Raw genomic sequence first — 17,918 nt, forward strand, 5'->3', positions numbered from 1 at the left:
TAAGCTTTCAGAGGAAGAAGTTACTGGTTTTAAGCAAACTCAGCAGCTCAAAGTGCCACTGGGGTTTGCTCTCTGAGGGGAGGGGAGAGGAAGGGAGATGAAGGAGCTGGTGGGCGGAGCGCGGTTTCCAGGAGCCGTGGGGACCCCATCCAGCGCCCTGTGGGGCGGCTGCTGTCACCCCATGTTCCGGTCACCCCCCATGTTCCGATCGCCTTGTCTGTAGTTGTTCTGGTTGGGAATGAACTCAGTACACGGTCCAAAGGGAAGTTTCGTTTCTCCTCGGCCGGCCGCGCTGTGCGATCGCCCACACGGGCGAGATCTGGGAGCATCCAGCTCGCCCTGTGGGTCTCACTCTTTCCCCTCAGGACACAGATTCCCGTGTGAAAAGAGGCTAAAGAGATAAAAGAAGGTTCCGGGACCTTTCGTGGCTGGAGCCCCTCTGACTTATGTGAATTTGCTGGAAGTTAGGGCCAGGAGGTGGAGCAGACGCTGGGACCTCGCCCCTCCCAGCACACCCCCAAGGCGGACCCTAACCTTCCCATCGGAAACGGGGGGGGGGCGGGGGGGGGCAGGAGTAAGACTTGCCCCAGGTGAGGGACTCAGAGGAGGGACAGCAGCAAAGCCCTTTGCAAACCGCAGGCGGCAGGTGGACGGGGAGGAACAGGCCGGTGGCGCCAGAACGCGGACGCGGAGCCAGAGCTGCAGACAGCGCCCGGGTGGGGAAGACGCGTGTGCACAAAGGTGTCTGTTTCCCTCCTTCAGACACCCCTTCCGCTTAGAATAGACACAGTCCAGCCCAGTGATGGCGAACCTGTGACACGCGTGTCAGAGGTGACACGCGAACTCATTTTTTTGGTTGATCTTTCTTTGTTAAATGGCATTTAAGTATATAAAGTAAACATCAAAAATAGAAGTCCTTGTTTCACTATGGTTGCAAATATAAAAAAGTTTCTATATGTGACACGGCACCAGAGTGAAGTTAGGGTTTTCAAAACGCTGACACGCCGAGCTCAGAAGGTTCGCCATCCCTGGCCTAGCGCCGCCTCATCGGTAGCGGCTGTTAGAAATGGCAGTCATTGGCCACAAGCAACACCGTGCCAGCACTCACTCGGTGACGCTGGCAGAGCGCTTAGCACCCATTTTCATTTTTTTTTTTTAGGAAAATAAATATGGCTCGCTCACTTTGTTGTTCATCCTCACCTGAGGATATTTTTTCCCATTGCTTTTCAGAGAGTGGGAGGGAGGGAGGGAGCGAGAGAAACACATTGGTATGAGAGACACATTGATTGGCTGCCTCCCGCACTTGCCCTGACCAGGCGCAGGGAGCAAACAAGCAACCCAGGTGTGTGCCCTTGACCAGGAATCAAACCTGAAACCGTGGGGCTGGGGGCTGCCGCTCTCACCGCTGAGAACACCAGCCGGGGCTAAATACAGCTCACTTTCCATGACCTTAACTCACCGGTCTTTTCCTTTAAGAGACCTTTGCCGCCCAGGCTGGTTGTGACTCAGTTGGTTGAGCGCCAACCCAGGCGCCAAGAGGTCACCGGTTCGATTCCCCGTCAGGGCACATGCCCAGGTGGTGGGCTCCACCCCCAGCAGGAGGCGTGCAGGAGGCAGGCGATCCATGTTTCTCTCTCTCCCTTCCTCTCGCTCTAAAAAATTAAAAACCTGTTTTTAAAGGAGAGAGAGACTTCTGCCTGCCAGAGGTGCGCAGGCACTGCCCACGCTCACCCCTCGAAGCCTGTTGTGTGGGGGCCGCCTGCGTCTCCACCTGCATCTCCGTCAGCGGGCGAGCCCAGCGGAGCCTGGAGCCGCGGAGAATGGGGATCCTGTCCGGGGCCAGGGGTCTCCCCTGGCGCCTGGCTCGGGCAGCCGCCTCGTCACGGGGTTCCCGGCCTCGCCGCGTCTAAGGCAGGAGGAGAAGCTGTTTGTGCTGGTTTTAACCGCCCCCCCAGGCTGCCCCCCTCCGTGCAGTGGCCAGGGGAGGACTCCCCTTCTGCTGAGTTCAGAACCTGGGGTGGCATCAGGCACCCCTTTCCTTCATTTCTTTCATCAGAGGCCCAACCCCGGAGGCGCCCGTACTTCGGTGTTTGCATGGGGACGTCAGGACCGAGCTCGCGGGCGCCGCGGCCGCGCTGGCTTCCTGCTCTGGGTGCGGGTCCTGGCTCGGGTCACTTCGTGTCTTCTTACTTTTCTTTGTTAATCCTCGCCCGAAGATATTTCTATTTTTCCCATTGATTTTGAGAGAGTGGGAGGGAGGGGAGGGGGGAGAGATCAAGGTGAGACACATCGATGGGCCGCCTCCCACCTGAGACCCCTCGGGCTCGAACCTGCAGCCCAGGTACGTGCCCTCGAACCTGATCGGGAATCGAGCCCGTGATCCTCGCTGCATGGCCGACGCTCCGACCACTGGGCCGGGCGGGCCGGGCTCAGGCTTGTATCTTTTTATTAAATGTGCTGGTTTTCTCTGGAAACCACTGTCATTCCAGATTGGACACAAGAGTGTTGCCAAGATGTTTACTTCGGGTGCTAATAACCAACGGTTTTAATGAAGAAATAAACGGGGGTCTAATTCCTTCCCAAATTCAGTTGTAAAATCTCTTCGGGTGAAAGTCCCGTGAAGAAGGCGCTGTGGTGGTCTGTGGCCGTGGCTGCTACTGTCTGGTTTCCAAGGTAACGAGCGCCTCTCCTGAAAGGGGGGGGGGTCCTCCTGGAGGCAGGGGTCCCTGTGGCTGCCGGAGAGGCTGGGTTCTCCCTGAGGACCCTCCAGCTCCGGCCCCGGGCTGAGGACGGGCCACGCAGATGAAAACCCGCCACTGCGGCCGCGGCCCCTCCTGAGGAAGCTTACTCCCTGCCTGCTTGGTTTTGGGGGTTTTTCCCACTTTTCATTGGAAAGTTTAAATGAACCCAGGTAAGAACTGCCCGTGGGCACCTGCCCTCCACCAGCCAGGAGCGCACTCCCGCGGGTCTCGTCTACCGTGCCGCCCGCCGGGCTTCCTCGCGGCCGGAGGCTGCTGGCTGGGACCCCCGAGCCTGTCCTCTGAGGCTCAGGGACCGACGCGCCCTCCTGCCTGGCTGCCTGGCACCTTCCGGGGGCTCTGCAGCGCCTCCTGGCCCAGCGGCCGGGCAGGGCGACCCTCCCCGCACAGCCGAGCAGCAGGAGCAGGAACAAGGCTGCGCAACAGACACGGGGACGCGCTCAGGGCGACGCATGGGCCGACCTGCTCCTCGATCCCAGGTGAGTCGGGGACTCAGGATGTGGCAACATTTTAATGCAAAGGCGAGGCAGCGGCCCCTCTCCACCTCCAATGTCGGACGGGAAAGTGGGCCTCACGGAGGAAAGGCGTTTTGAGGGACAGCAGTGAGCTCGGACCGTCCTGTCCCACAGCTACGGGGGGGAGGGGGCGGGGGGGGGGGGTGCCCGGCCTCAGTCGTTGCAGATGGAGGGCCTGCGGATGTTGTAGCTGGGGTGGAAGTTCAGCCGGTTGTAGGAGGTGATGCAGTTGTCGGCGCCCGACACGGAGCTCTTCTCCACGTGGACGTTGAAAGAAGTGTTCCGGAACATTCCCGCGGCCGCCAGCCGTCTGGAGAAGCTATTTGAATATGCGTAGAACGCTTTCTGGAAGGGCAAAGGAAACACAGCGGCGCACGGGGAGCCTCTTACCCGTCCGTCATTTGGGATTTTGGGGAGAGAAAGAATTCGTAAGGAAACGTCCCTATTCTTGCGAAGCAGCGAGGCCAGTGCGACGGAAGGCCTAGCTGCCCCCGGCCGTCCCCGGCCACGCCCGCCATCCGGACAATGGCCAGTTGTGCCTCCTCCCACGTCACACGGAGGGAAGGGTCAGCTCCGGCCGCCTGCGTGTGGCATGGCCCCTCCAGGTGTGGCCACGAGCCCTGACTGGGGGTCCCGCCTCAAGCCACCCCAGTTCCTGGTTTACAAACTGTGCCACCGGGCCGGTTATCGGACATTTCTTTGTTTGCCTCAGAACTGACGTGTGTGTGTGTGCATGCATAAGTGTGCGCGTGTGTGCGTGCGCACGTGTGTGTGCATGTATGTGTGCGTACGTGCATGTGTGTGCGTGTGTGCTTGCATGTGTGTATGTGTGTGCATGTGTGTGTGCGTACGTGCATGTGTGTGCGTGTGTGTGTGTGTGTGTGTGTGTGTGAGTGAGAGTGAATGGGGCTGGTCCCTCGAGTACCACGGGCAAGTGCACGTGCACTCTGCACCCTTGAACAATTTCACCGCCAGATCTCAGGGCAAGTCCTTCATTCCTACCCGCCCTGCTCCAGCGGGCTCGGCGGTCCCTCCCACTTTGCCGCCTGGAGCCCTGGGCCCTCCCAGCCCTCCCCCGAGGTGTAAGGCCCTTTGAGAAATCCAGGGTTCAGGTCCCTTCTAGAGACGCCCGCCCTCCCCCGGGCTCGTGCCTGCTTACCGGCATCTCGTGCACGGTGGGCGCTCTGCTCCCGTAGGTCTGGTTACTGGTCCTGTACACGGAGGCGGGCTCCTTGGTCCTCCTGGCCCGTGACACACCCCCTCTGTTTCCGTGCATTCGTTATCACCCTGCCTGAGCCCCAGCCTGCACGGGCCTGACGGGTGGAGCCTTGTTGGAAGTGCCCCAGGTTGGAGGTGCAGCCCCGGATGTGGGCTCCCGGGGAGCGCAGTGCGGCCTCCTGGTCCCTCTGCCCACCTCTGCCCCTGCCCTTCCCAGAGAAAAGCCCTAGAGAATTTCCCAGGGTCACGCTCTGGGCCTCAGAACCCATCGGCCGGGCACACGTGGTCCTTTCCCGGTAGGCGGGTAGGCCCGGGGCTGTGTGTGGCTCAGCCTCCAGACCCCGCCACCCACGGGGCCTCCACTCCCAGCCTCCCGAGAAGATGCCTGCAGTCCCTGGTGCCAACTCTACTAACAGAACAGGCTGGCCGTGGGCCCCACACTGTGAGGTCCCGGCACCCGCCATCTTCCACCCTCCCAGTCCTCTCTCCAGGAACAGGTCCGGCTCTGGGGTTGTGGGGGGCCTGGAGGCCGGAGGGCGGGATGAAGGGTGTGGAGTTTGCAGTGCACTGCAAGGGCTTGCAGGCCACCCACTCCGCTGGACGCTGGACGGGGGCGGTTCCCACTTTCCAGGGCTCCTCTGCCTGGAGGGGAGTGGGGCTTCCCCCAGCCTCCGAGCTGGGCTTCCAGACTCCTGCTGGCATCCACCCCCCACTGCGGCGGGACCCACGGACGTGTGTCCAAAGCTCTGGGCAGCTCATCTGGTGAAGAGCTGACCACGCTCTTGGCTGAGGTGCCAGGCCGGCTGGGGACCTGGGCTCCCGCACGCCGGACGGGACCGCCCGCTGGGGAAGGTGGCCTCCCTCTCTCCCTCCGGCGTGTGCCCGGTGGACCCACCTGTGGCCCTCACCTGTAGCCCCGGAAGCACGCGGGGTGGTTGAACCGAGCCGGCAGGTCCTTGTCCACGCGGTAGTAGTCGCTGGTTTTCTCCAGGGGGGCCTGGGCCTCGGGCTCCGCGGGCTCCGCGCCCTCCACGGGCGCCCCGCACCCTCCGGGGTTCTCCTGGGACATCCCGCCGTCCGTCCGCGGGAGCTGCTCGGGGAAGAAGGAAAGGCAAGGCACGGCCTCCCCGCGGCCCGCGCCACCAGGTCGCGCGGCGTCCCGTTGCTAAGCGACGGCTTGGTCGCCTGACTGGGTGGGTCCGGTCCTTAAAGGCGCCGCGCCTCTGCGGGCCGGCGGGGCTGAAATGCGGGATCTAGACCTTCGGGGCGAGCACGCAGGGCCCCCTTGGGCCGGGATAACAAACCCTCGCTTCCTGGGGTTACAGTGCCGGGTTCCGGGGATGCGGGCCGGGCGGGCCTCGTCCCAAATGCCGGGAAAGCGGCCACCGCGGGGGTTCCCGCTCCGCCAGGCCCGCCGCCCGCAGGGGCCACGCTCCCCGCGCTCGGGGCGCTCCCGGACCCCGCGAGGTCGTGCCCCGCGGAGCCCAGAGCCTGCATTTCGGCTCCCGATTGCCTAACGTGACGGAGCCTTCCTAAGCCGAGCGGCATTGGAACCCTAAAACGATGTGGACAGAGCGGCTGGCGAGCCCGGCGGGCAGTGCAGGGGGCGCCGGCGGGTCCCGGGAAGCGGGTGGCGCGAGGGGCTGCGCACGACCCGCGCTCGGCAGGAGGCGGGAGGCCGGGGAGCGCGCGCGACGTGCAGTGGCCCCTCCGGGCCGGCAGGCGGCGTGGCGGGCGCGCGGGCCGCGGCGGAAGAGGAGGCCGCTCTGGCACCGCGCGCGCCTCCTCCGCACCATGGCGCCCTCCCTGCCCCGGCTGCTGAGCGCGGGTGAGCGCGCCCGGGACCCCCGCCCCCGCCCCCTGCTCGCCTCCCGGGGACCCCCGCCCCCGCCCCCTGCTCGCCTCCCGGGGACCCCCGCCCCCGCCCCCTGCTCGCCTCCCGGGGACCCCCCTCCCCCGCCCCCTGCTCGCCTTCCGGGGACCCCCGCCCCCTGCTCGCCTCCCGGGGACCCTCCTCCCCCGCCCCCTGCTCGCCTCCCGGGCACCCCCGCCCCCTTCCCGCTCGCATCCCATGGACCGCCGCCTCGCGGGCTCGTCTACCGGGGACCCCGCCCCGCCCTGCGGGATCGCCTCGCGGGGACCCCCGCCCCCTGCTCGCTTCCCGGGGGCCCCCGCCCCGCCCGCACGGCCGCCGCACGGAGACTTGGGGCGGGAGGGCCCGGGAGGCCGCGCCGCGAATCCGCGCCCCGCTCTCCCCGCAGGTGCGTGGCCCCGGCCGCTCCGGCTGCACGTCCTCCAGGCGGCGACCCCGGGGCCCGCCCGGCCGAGCGGCAGGACGCTGGGAAGTGCCGCGGCCGCCGCCGTGAGCGACCCCCAGGCCGGCAGCGGCAGCGCAGGTCCGGGGCTGAGCGGGAGGGGGGCGCGGGGCTCCCCTTTGGGGTTAAATCGCCCGTCGCCAGGAGTTTGGGCCCCGCTGTTTCAGTTGTGCAGCCGGGAGGGTCCGAGCCGGGAGGAGGAGGGGCGGCCCAGCCCCGCGGGCGCGGTGGGCCCCGGACGCGCGGTGTCCCCCATGCACCCCCGAGGACGGGGCGAGGCCGGCTGGGCTCCCTCGGGGAGGGGCGGTCGGCACCAGCCTCCTGGGGGGGCCCTGTGGCCCTGCGCCCCGCGAGACCCAGCACCCTGTCCCCTCCAGACCTCCAGGCCCGGGTCCTCAGCGAGCCCCTCAAGCACGCGGACTTCTTCAACGTCAGGGAGCTGTTCTCCGTGAGGAGCCTCTTTGACGCCCGCGTGCACCTGGGACACAAAGCCGGCTGTCGGCACAGGTGGGCGCGAGCTGGGGGACCCTCTGCCCTGGTCCTGGGTGCAGGGTCACCTGTCAGCTTGAGGACAACCCCTTCCTCTTCAGACGGGGTCCCTGCGCCCCAGGAGAGGCCGGGGTGTCCTCGGACTCAGCTTGTATCCAAAGGGGGTGCCGCGGCCTGGCTCCCCAGCAGCGGTGGATGTGAGGTGGGGGCTCTATGCCGAGATGACCAGAACCAGGGAGACCTGGGGACATCAGGAGCTTGGGTACCGTGAAGGGTGACACCTTGGCCACCCGGGCACTGTCACGTGGGTGCTGGGAGGGAGCATCCTGGGCCCCTGAGATGAGGGCCCCATGGGCAGGGAGGGCGGGGGGGGGGCGAGGGGCGAGGGTGAGACGGGGCCTTGGGCAGAGTCTGTTGAGAGGAAGGGACAGAGCCAGGTGGGCGTGAGCGCAAGTGGAGCTGAGGGGTGACATCTGTCCCGCCCACCGGCCCTCTGCCCTCGGGGCTCCCTCCCAGGCCCGGCTGCTCCCGTCCCGACCCCTCACTCTGCAGCCTGGGTCCCTCCTTGTTCTGCTGGCCCCTCGGCCCATCCCGGAAGGACCTCGGCCATGAAGCCTCGAGAACAATGACGGCCCGGCCGGCGGGGCTCCGTGGTTGAGCGCTGACCTGTGAACCAGGAGGTCGGGGTTGGATTCCCGGTCAGGGCACAGGCCCCGGTCGCAGGCTTGACCCCCAGTGTGGGGCGTGCAGGAGGCAGCCTGTCGATGGCTCCTCATGGATGTTTCCATCTTTCTCCCTCTCCCTTCCTCTCTGAAATCAGTAAAATTTTTTAAAAGGACAAGAAGTGGCTGCGACGTGAACAGCAGAGAGCAGAACACGCTCTTGTGTTCAGACGTCCAGACGGCCAAGGAGGATGAGCTGTTAGGGCCCCCGGGGGACGGGGTGCAGGTTCCGCAGCCACGCCACCTGCCCAGCCAGCACGCACGGGAAGGGTCCTCACTGTGTCGTCGCTGGGAGGGGGGCCCCGCTCACTCGCGGGGGCCGGGGGGGTCTCCCGCAGGTTCATGGAGCCCTACATCTTCGGGAGCCGCCTGGACCAGGACATCATCGACCTGGAGCAGACGGCCGTGCACCTGCAGCTGGCCTTGAACTTCACGGCCCACGTGGCCTACCGCAAGGGCATCGTCCTGTTTGTGAGCCGCCACCGGCAGTTCTCCTACCTCATCGAGAACACGGCCCGGGACTGCGGCGAGTACGCCCACACCCGCTACTTCAAGGGCGGCCTGCTGACCAACGCGCCGCTCCTGCTGGGCCCCGGCGTCCGCCTGCCCGACCTCATCATCTTCCTGCACACGCTCAACAACGTGTTCGAGCCCCACGTGGCCGTGCGGGACGCGGCCAAGATGAACATCCCCACCGTGGGCATCGTGGACACCAACTGCAACCCCTGCCTCGTCACCTACCCCGTGCCCGGCAACGACGACTCGCCGCCGGCCGTGCAGCTCTTCTGCAGGCTCTTCCGGACCGTCATCAGCCGGGCCAAGGAGAAGCGAAGGCAGGTCGAGGCCCTGTACCAGCTGCAGGGCCAGGAGGGGGCCGAGGGCCGGGGTCCTGCCGACCCTGCCCTCCCGGGAACACAGGCCTCGCTGGACGCGGGTCCTTCACTGTGACAGGTCCACCCTCCTCCTAAATAAAATCAGCAGCCGAGCCTGGTCCCGAGTTCGAGTCATCCCGGCCTGGCGGCCCGCTATGGTCGCCGTTCTGGCAGCGCCTCCCGTGGCCCACGGGCCCCGCAGGTGCAGAGGATGAGCAGGGACCCGCGGGAAGCACGCTTGTCCGGGAATCTGCTTCCGCCCTCTGTGTGTGAGGTTCTCACACCGGGCAGCGTGTTTCCTGCACCCGAGTGGCCCTTGGCTGGGCTGTTTGTCGCACGAGGTGGCAGGCGAGTCCCCCACTGGGTGGGCAGACAGCACGATCCCGACGTAACAAGCTCGGGTCCGGCAGCAGGTGGCTGGGAGCCCTGTTCAGCAGTGTGGTCCATGGACAGCCGTCTGTGTGGCACTTCCCTGCTGCCCCCCAGGTCACCAAGGTCCCTGCCCTCGGGGTCCTTGGGCCTTGAGACAGGCAGGCACATGGACGTGTCGCTTGGGCAGGGCAACGGGCACCTGCCCTCGGGCCACCGTCAGTGCTGGGCTCAGGCCTCGTGCTGCCCCTCCCCGGGGGTCGGGACGGGCCCCCCGGCCGCACTTGTATCCCTGGGCTGGGCGGGCACTCTGTCCTGCCTGCCTCCTCAGGGTCAGCACCTACCCAGGTGCGGCCCGTCTGCCAGGGAGTGAGCAGCAGGCTCTGGGACAGGGTAACCCACAGTGGCTGCTCCGTGCCCACCTCTGCCAGCCCTGCCCACTCGGCGCCTTCCCAAACTGTAGCTGAGCACATGTGTGCGTGTGTGTGTGTGTGCGCACGTGTGTGAGGCTGAATTTCCTTCTTCCCTCCCTGACCTTCTTAACCTCCGAGCACAAACCCTAAGAGGCGTCAACCAAGGGCGTGAGCGCCGCCAGACCCTGCAGCCTCCTCCGGACAGTGTGTCCTGGGTCGTACACAGGACGGCTGCACCGGGTCTTGAATATTAAATGTGGCTCGAGGACACGTGTGGTGACACGGGTGACGGTTTCGCGGGGCTGGCTGTGCCATCTGTGTGTGGCGGGAATGAGTCTGAAGGAGTGAGTGCAGGTGTGAGCAGCGTGCACAGCCCCGTTCAGTGAGCCTGAGGGGGCGTGAAGGATGGAGGAAAGACGGACAAGAAAGCTGGGGCTGGGTGGGAGGCTCCTCTCGGGTGGAGAGACAGCGCCACGGCCTGCAAGCCGAGTCTTTATTTTATCGGATTCCACGAGGCAAAGTCAGGGCGTGGTTACAATTCATGGGTTTCGAATCCACTCAGTTACATGCACCTGGTCAGTCTTTGTTGACTTGCTGCACCTCCGCAGCCCACACCACTCAGCCCCGCGGGACCACAGGTTCGGACCATAAGGGCAAGCTCACAGCCACAGCCTTTGGCCATCATTGTGCTTGGACTTGCCCGTGGCTTTGCCTCGAGAGGACCTGCCCTCTCATCGGTCTGAGGCTTGAACCTGTCCGAACGCTGCAGCCGCTCTCACACTCCTGTCCCTGTAGAATCGCCAGGGTCTACGGTCTCAGAAGCGCGGTGCCAGAGGGTGCCCGCCGCCAGGGCCCGTCCACCCAGAGCAGCCCGGCACACTGGGCCCTGTGGGCACTGCCCAAGGGATCTGGGCGAAGCCTGGGTTGACACTGCCCAACTGGACACACGAGTGACCCTCAAAGCCCTCTGACCTGTACCCGCCAAACCGCAGACAGGAAGCTCCCTCAAGAGGCCCGCCGGCCACACGGTCAGCACCCGCCTCCTGCGACAGAAAAGCAGGTGCATGAGGCCCCCCTCCCCCAGTGTTTACAGAACGCGGCTCCGTGGCAGGGAGGCCTCCCAGGATGCCCCTCTGGCCCAGCCGGCGTGGCTTAGTCAACCTATGAGCCAGAAGGTCACGGTTCGATTCCCAGTCAGGCACATGCCAAGTTTCGGGCTTGATCCCCAGTATGGGTCGTGCAGGAGGCAGCCAATCAATGATGTTTCTCTCCCATTGATGTTTCTCTCTCTGTCCCTCTCCCTCCCTCTCTATAAAAATCAATCAAAACATATTTAAAAGCCCTGGCCGGTTTGGCTCGGTGGATAGAGCATCGGCCTGCGGACTGAAGGGTCCCAGGTTCGATTTCAGTCAAGGGCACATGCCTGGGTTGCAGGCTTGGTCCCCAGTGGAGGGCCTGCAGGAGACAGCCAACCAATGATTCTCTCTCATCATTGATGTTTCTATCTCTCCCTCTTCCTCTCTGAAATCAATAAAAATAAATTTAAAAAAATATTTTTAAAAAAAATAGGATTTGAGCCCTAGTCAGTTTGTCTCAGTGGATAGAGCATGGGCCACAGACTGAAAGTCCCAGGTTCGATTCCCAGTCAAGGACACATACCTGGGTTGCAGACTCCATCCCCAGCCGTGATCGGCCTGTTCGGGAGGCAACCAATCGATGTCTCTCTGTGTGTCTCTCCCTCCTCCCTTGCACTCTCTCTAAATATCAATGGGAAAGATACCCTCTGGTGAGGATTAACAATAAACAAACAGGCCTGGCAATGAATGGCGTTACTGAGCGTGGCTCACCGGGCACCAGGCAGGCCCCCTCAGGTGCACACGTCCTCCCCAGACCAAGGAGTGTCCACGGTCGCGGAGGCACCGTGGCGACGGGGAGGAGCCGCACGTGGCAGTGAGGGCAGGCGGGGGGCTCTGCTCCATGACCAGCTCCCACGTTCACCACCTGCCACGGCTGCAGGAGCATCGGACCGGAGGCCAGCAGCTGTCGGCGCTCACGCCCACCGACCGTCCCAGCCCCACTTCCCCAGGAGGAGGCTGAGGCCCAGGAGGGAGCCGGCTGGCCCCAGGGCATGCTGGGAGCTTCTCTGGCATCTGATCCCCTGCCCTTTCTCATTGGGAAGCCGAGAAACCCCCTCCCTCTGCCCCAAACGGGGTGCTCTCCACATAGGACAGGTTCACCGAAAGGTCCCCCGTGGCCCACGCACGGACTGGCCCTCAGGCCAAGTGAAGGTACTGACTTTCCGTGGGGTTTCCCAGACGGTTTCTTTGTGTTTGTTTGTTTGTTTAGTGAATCCTCACTTGAGTATATTTTTCGATTGACTTTTAGGGAGAGGGAAAGAGAGAGGAGAGAGGGAAAGAGAGAGGGACATCAATTGGGTGCCTCCTGCACGAGCCCTGACCAGGGCCGGGGTGGGGAGGAGCTTGCAACGAAGTACAGGTGTGCGCCCCCCACCAGGTCATCCTCACAGGAGAAGGGACGCAGGTGTGCGCCCCCCACCAGGTCATCCTCACAGGAGAAGGGAAGCAGGTGTGCGCCCCCACCAGGTCATCCTCACAGGAGAAGGGACGCAGGTGTGCGCCCCCCACCAGCTCATCCTCACAGGAGAAGGGAAGCAGGTGTGCGCCCCCCACCAGGTCATCCTCACAGGAGAAGGGACGCAGGTGTGCGCCCCCCACCAGCTCATCCTCACAGGAGAAGGGACGCAGGTGGGCATCTGCCACCGGGCGCCCAGTCGGGGCGGGGACAGTGGCGCTCCTTTGGGTCAGCTCTCCCTGCAGGGCCGCTCGGCACAGGGCCCCTGTCACAGGGCGGAGGGGACAGGGTGCAGCTGGTCTTGGAGCGGGTGGCCTGGTCCCCGGGAGGCAGCAGGCAGGGCTCCAGGACCAAGGGCCAGGCCCGAGCAGCGCTCCCCACGGAGCCAGCTCACAGCGGGAAGCAGTGGGTCCCTCGGGCTCAGAGATCAGTCGCTCAGGCCCTGGCGACTAGAGACGGGGAGACGCCTTCGCACAGGGGCGGCCTGCGGTGCCAGGGCCGAGTTCTCAGACAGCCGTCACCCCACACTCCGTCCTCCACACCACAGCGCACAGGACGAGGTCCCCAGGACCCAGGACCCTCCAAACACCCCCGCAGGTGAGGCGGTACAGAGCAGGTGGCCTGGACCCGGACACTGGGGACCAGCCGGAGCTGTGTTGCCATTGGGGGGAGGGGCGTCACTGGAATGGCACATGCGCGCAGCGAGGCGGGGTCACGTGCGCTCAACTGCGGGCCACGCCTAATTGTCTCCGTGGGATCCGCCTGGGTCCACCCGTGTCCACGGAGGCTCGTGCGCCCCTCCCCCGCCGCGTGGGAGCCCTGCCCGTGTCCACGCTGAGCTGGGCTGAGGCTGTTGCATATGCAACCCTCGGGGGACAGGTGGGAAACTGAGGCAGGGCAGCGGGGTGGGGGATGGCAGGCCCGCCTCCCGTGGGGGTTGCTTGGGGAATGAGAGACCCTAAGACCCTGGGGAACCCCTGCTTCCCCAGCCTCCGGAGCCTCTCTCCCCCAAATCTGGTGGGACACAACGACCCAGAGCCCAACCGACAGACCCTCCTAGAGGCAGGGCCGGACCCCGTGTCAGTGAGTCCTCTCCGCCCGCCTGAGGCCACGGACAAGGACACGATGTCCTGTCGCTTTGGGGGCACTGCACATGAGCATTGGCTTGGGGCAGGAACCCCCCAGTTCTGACGTCCTCAGGGGAGACTGTGGCCCGGAGGAGCGGCCCACGGTCCGGAATGGTGTCCCGGTGTCAGCGCCGCCCGCACCGGGGTCCCCGAACCTCAGAAGCCGTGTGTCCCGCCTGCCGCTCCCTTCCTTCCCCGGCCATGTTCTGGGGCAGCTGGTTCTCATACGAGGCTCCTCCCTGGTGTTAGCCGTGTACACACGTGTTGCTTAGGATGAGGTCACGCAGGGCACCTGGTCTGTGCAGCAGCACGTTCACTGCGCGAAACTAGAAAAAGTCAAAGCTGCAGTGCAGCCCATAGAGCAGTGGTTCTCAGCCTTGGCTGCACATGAGAATCACCTGGGCATCTTTCTAAAATCCTGATTTCTGGGCCTCATCCTCCGGAAATTCTGTTTCTTGGTTACTCATGTTGTGGCCCCACCCCATAACAAAGAAACAGAATTTCTGGAGGATGAGGCCCAGAAATCAGGATTTTAGAAAGATGCCCAGGTGATTCTAATGTGCAGCCAGGCTTGAGAACCACTGCCATAGAATGACCCAAAGCCCAGCTCCGATGTGCCCCTCCAGCTGGGGTGCCTGGGCCGTGCTGGGGGCCCTCAGTGGGCAAGCACCAAGCCAGGGACTCCCACAGGCTCGAGCCACCTCGCTGAGCTGGGTGTGACGGGCCGGGTGACGCTGCCGTGCGCCCCAGGAAATGTTCTAAAAGGGGGTGCCCACCACTGTCCGAGCCCCTCTGGTCCCAGCAGGACAAGACAAGGAGCACCAGGCTCCCACCTACCAGACGGCACCCAGGTCAGCAGTGTGGCTGCTGCTTGGAGCCCCAGAGCGTGGGGACGGGGGTTGGGGGTGGGGGTGGGGTGGACAGGACAAGAGGGTGCCGCACGGATCCCAGCGGCCAGGGGGAGTCGTGGGAGGCCCCGGGTCCCTCTGCAGAGCTCTAGAAACTTCGCTATTTTGGAGAATTAGGTCCCTCCCGACGCAGCTTCCGCCAGGCTGGTGGGTGGAAAGGAAGGGGGCGTCCTTCTCCCACCCGCCCAGCCAGCCCGTCTGTCCCCCGAAGTCAGGACCCTTCCGTCTCTGCACTGCAGTCCCCAGGGGAGGGCACCCCCTGGCCAGGGACTGGGCACCGCAGGGGATGCCCAGACTTCGGCCCAGTGGCCGGCCCAGGAGGCAGGTCTGGTGCCCCGGGTCCTCCCTCCGCTCGGCCCCCACAGACACGCTGTCGCAGAGTCCTGCCGGGTTCTCCTCGGCGCCCCTGTCCCGCAGCCAACGAGCGGCCCCGGCTCAGGGCCACCGCGCGCGGGGCGGGGCGCGGCCACGCTAGACACCGCGGAGCGCGAGCGCCGCTGCAGGTGGTCCGCACGGGCCGGCCGATCCCGCATCCGCCACCGCGGGCGCAGGTTCCCGAGCCCCGCTTTGCAGGGTCGCACCCCCCACGAGCCCTGCAGCTGCAACTACCCGAACCGAGTCGCCGGCCGGAGGGTGGGTGTCCGGCCTGCGGGGCGGGCGCGGGCGGGCCGCGAGGGGGCGCTGCGGCGGCGGGGAGCGGTGGGCGCGGCTTGGGCCTCGGGGCGCCGTCCGCGCTATAAAGGGCGCCGCTCGCTCTCTCGCGCTCTTTCCCGGCGGCGGGGCGGCGGGAATGGCTGCGTCCGTGGCTGTTCCGCGCGGCCCGGGGTCCGCGGCCCCGGCGCACCCGCCTGCCGGTTTGGAGCCTCCGGGTGGCGCGCGCCGTGGAGAGGCGGCGGGGCCGGTGAGGGAGCGGCGGGCGGGGGCCTGCGGACGCCTCCGAGCTTTGGGCCACGTGTTCTTGCTGGAGAAGGGGGGTCGGCGCCCCGGCTGGCGCGGGGGCCTGGTGCCCGGTCGCCTGCGGTCCGGCGGCTCCCCGGCCGCGTGCCTCCTGGTCTTGCATCCGCCCCCTCCGTGTGGCCCCGGTGACCGCTCCGGGGAGCTGCCTGCTGGCAGCCGGGCTCCGGGAGGGCGTCCTGGGCCCGGTGAGCCCACAGTCGGCGCTGGAGCAGCGGGGTCCCCGGTGCAGCTGGCAGATGAGGCCCTGCCGTGGGAGGCCTCGGTGGCCGCGGGCCCGGGGGGGCGGGGGGAGCGTGGGCTGTCCGCGCGCGCACTGCCCCTAGAGGCGTTGCAGGTGTGGCTGCCGTGCCGCGCCTGCGTCATGAGGCGGCAGAGAGCAGAGAGGCTCGCCTACGCCCAGCGTCCTGGCCGTGGGCGCCTGGATGGTTGACGGCCTGACACGGGGCTCTCTGGGCTGCTGGCGGGGGAGCGGCCCGAGCCCGTGGGGTAAAAGGTCCTCGATTCTCCTAGGTCGCGGCTCCCCCCGATCGTGGCTCCCCCCGATCGCGGCCCGCATGCGTCTGACGGCCGGAGGTAGGAGCCGGCGCAGGGCCGAGTGGGGAAGGTGAGTGGGGTTGGGGCCGCTCGGTGACGGTCTGAGCATTGCTTACTGCCACGTGGGTAAGAAAAGTGGCAGCGAAATTTTCCTTTGGGGCAAAAAATGTCTCCTAGCGACCCGGTAATTCAAAGCCTTCAGTGGGTGTGAGTGTTGCGGGTGTGGGTGGGTAGCTGCCCTGCCGCTTAATGCAAGTCTATGGCTGTGCACCCAACGCACCCGAAATCCTGCTAGAGGTTCCAGACGGTGCCGCAGGCCAGGGGCACCTCGGGCGAGTGAGGCCTGACGTCCCCGAGGACTCGCTTCCGGGGCCGACACCCTCCCTTCGCTGTGGGGACCTCACTGGGAGGCCCCGAGGGGTGCAGCAGTCTGTAGGGCGCGCCCTCCTGGCTGCACGTGTTCCCCAGGCTCTTCAGACCCTGAACCGGGGGCCACAGTGGGCGGCCCGGTGCTTGCTTTCTGCTCTGGGTGCCCGCCTGGGGTCAGAAAGGCAACAGTGGGGGGTGGGGCGGCTGCCCTGCGGGTGCTGGACCTGCCGGCACCACAGACGCGGCTGCCTGCTGCACCTGTGACGCCCGGGCACAGAGGAAGTGGCTATTTCTACACTCATTGCTCAGAACCGTGGGCACTGAGAATGGTTTGTGGCCTGACATTCCTGGCGCGCCGCCGGCTGGCGTTTGGGGTTGGTGTGTGGGACCTGTGCTCAGGCTTCCGCTTGGGAACCGCGGGCGGGACCTCAGCGGGTGTGTGGGTGCAGGTGGCAGACGCCGTGGGGCTGGCGGCACAGGGCTCCTGCCTGGAGGGTTCAGAGGGCTGGGCGTGTGCACTCCCTGCCCCTGGGTGGGCGGTCGGGAGCCACCTGGCACATGAGCACCCACACTAGCGACCCTGAGACAAGCAGAGAACTTCTGGGAGCGGGAGGGGCTTGGTCAGTTAGGGGTGGGGGTGCCAGAGGTCGGCGCCCAGCATTTGCCTGTCTGAGGTGGGAGTCGGGCCCCACGTGGATGCCCTCAGTGGGCCAATGGTAAGTGACCCTCCCAGCCAGGGCACGGGGGGGGGGGGGTGGAGGTGTGACCCGCTGTCCTTGTCCTTTGCAGTTGAGAGCTCGGTGCTTGGCAGCCAGACAGGATGGGGCCACGTGCTCAAGGCAGAACCACCTGGTTCCAGTCTGGTGAGACGCTTTGCACCTTGTTTCCTAAAATGTTTCCGTGTGAGAGTTGACCCGTGTGGCCCTCCCAGGACACGTGGCCCCCAGCAGCACACGTGTTGGGGGCGCGGTGGCCCTGGGGGAGGGAGGGCTGGCTGGCAGTGCTGGGTGGGGGGGCTGGTGGTGAGGCCCCTTGACCTCTGGAGGCCGAGCTCCCTGCCTGCATGGTGGTGCCGGTGGTCGGTGGCCGAGGACAGCTCGCCCAGGAGCTCGGTCCTGTAGGACAGCGAGGACTTGTCCCCTCACCGGCCTGGGGGTCAGGAGCGGCCGGCGGTGATTTCTGAGGTGCAAGCTCTGGCTGCTGGCAGGAGGCCGAGTTCTCACAACACCTGGCTCCCCCAAAGCCGTGTAACCCTAGTGGGGAGCAGGGGCTTCTGGGAGATGGCAGCACGTGTGTTGCTGCCCTCGATCTCTGTGGCCCCGGGTCCAGGTTTGGGAGGGAGGGAGCATCTGTTCTGGCTGCGGGTTGGGGGGGGGGCGGGGGGGTGAGCTGAGGGTGATGGCCCAGCCCAGGGGGCGCTGCAGGGTCCTCAGAATTGGCTGGTTTTCTTTCTACAGATGGGGCTCCTGTGGACCAGCCCGGCGCCGCCTCTGGTTGAGAGCAGAGCGCGTGGAACAGGCTGCCTGGCTCACATCACAGAAGGACAGACGGATGCACCTCATGCTGCTGGTGGCAGCATCTCGGGCGGGTGGAGTCGTTTGTGCCGGATGCTGGGGAGGCAGCAGATGCACCTCTGGCCGCTGTTGCTGGGGACGCTCATTCACATGTTCCGAGGGGCGAGGTGCCAGGTGACCCTGCAATTATATGCGTGTGTCCAGGTTCTTGAATAAAGGAAGCCGTGTTTGTTCACTGACTGTGC

At 65.6% G+C, this 17,918-nt stretch overlaps 2 protein-coding genes and 1 long non-coding RNA gene across 6 annotated transcripts; 2 read left to right on the plus strand and 1 right to left on the minus strand.

Moving 5' to 3' along the window:
• Window positions 1–3,255: 3,255 nt before the first annotated feature.
• On the minus strand, window positions 3,256–5,568 carry PIERCE1 (piercer of microtubule wall 1). 2 transcript variants are annotated; one of them, XM_081103639.1, is made up of 3 exons: window positions 5,401–5,568; window positions 4,434–4,485; window positions 3,256–3,619 (listed from the first exon to the last, which is right to left on the minus strand). In XM_081103639.1, exons 1-3 carry the CDS (start codon window positions 5,559–5,561, stop codon window positions 3,428–3,430), a joined length of 405 nt encoding a protein of 134 aa, XP_080959765.1. In that variant the 5' UTR covers window positions 5,562–5,568; the 3' UTR covers window positions 3,256–3,427. The 2 variants fall into 2 exon arrangements, with proteins under 2 accessions (XP_080959765.1, XP_080959764.1); XM_081103638.1 differs by having other exon boundaries at window positions 4,434–4,515.
• Window positions 5,569–6,055: 487 nt separating this feature from the next.
• MRPS2 (mitochondrial ribosomal protein S2) lies at window positions 6,056–9,009 on the plus strand (the record flags this gene model as incomplete). The annotated part of the gene is made up of 4 exons (XM_081103637.1): window positions 6,056–6,320; window positions 6,754–6,888; window positions 7,185–7,314; window positions 8,357–9,009. 4 exons carry the CDS (start codon window positions 6,056–6,058, stop codon window positions 8,964–8,966), a joined length of 1,140 nt encoding a protein of 379 aa, XP_080959763.1. The 3' UTR covers window positions 8,967–9,009.
• Window positions 9,010–14,663: 5,654 nt separating this feature from the next.
• Window positions 14,664–17,912, plus strand: LOC308527700. Of its 3 annotated transcripts, none has more exons than XR_013996646.1 (4): window positions 14,664–14,932; window positions 15,767–15,860; window positions 16,949–17,022; window positions 17,617–17,912. It is a non-coding gene; the product is annotated as an uncharacterized lncRNA (long non-coding RNA). The 3 variants fall into 3 exon arrangements; XR_013996647.1 differs by lacking the exon at window positions 14,664–14,932 and adding an exon at window positions 15,065–15,200; XR_013996648.1 differs by lacking the exon at window positions 14,664–14,932 and adding an exon at window positions 15,245–15,441.
• Window positions 17,913–17,918: the final 6 nt, after the last annotated feature.

Source organism: Myotis nattereri, assembly GCF_964212035.1.
Source record: "Myotis nattereri genome assembly, chromosome: 12".
In the NCBI taxonomy this organism is placed as follows: domain Eukaryota; kingdom Metazoa; phylum Chordata; class Mammalia; order Chiroptera; family Vespertilionidae; genus Myotis; species Myotis nattereri.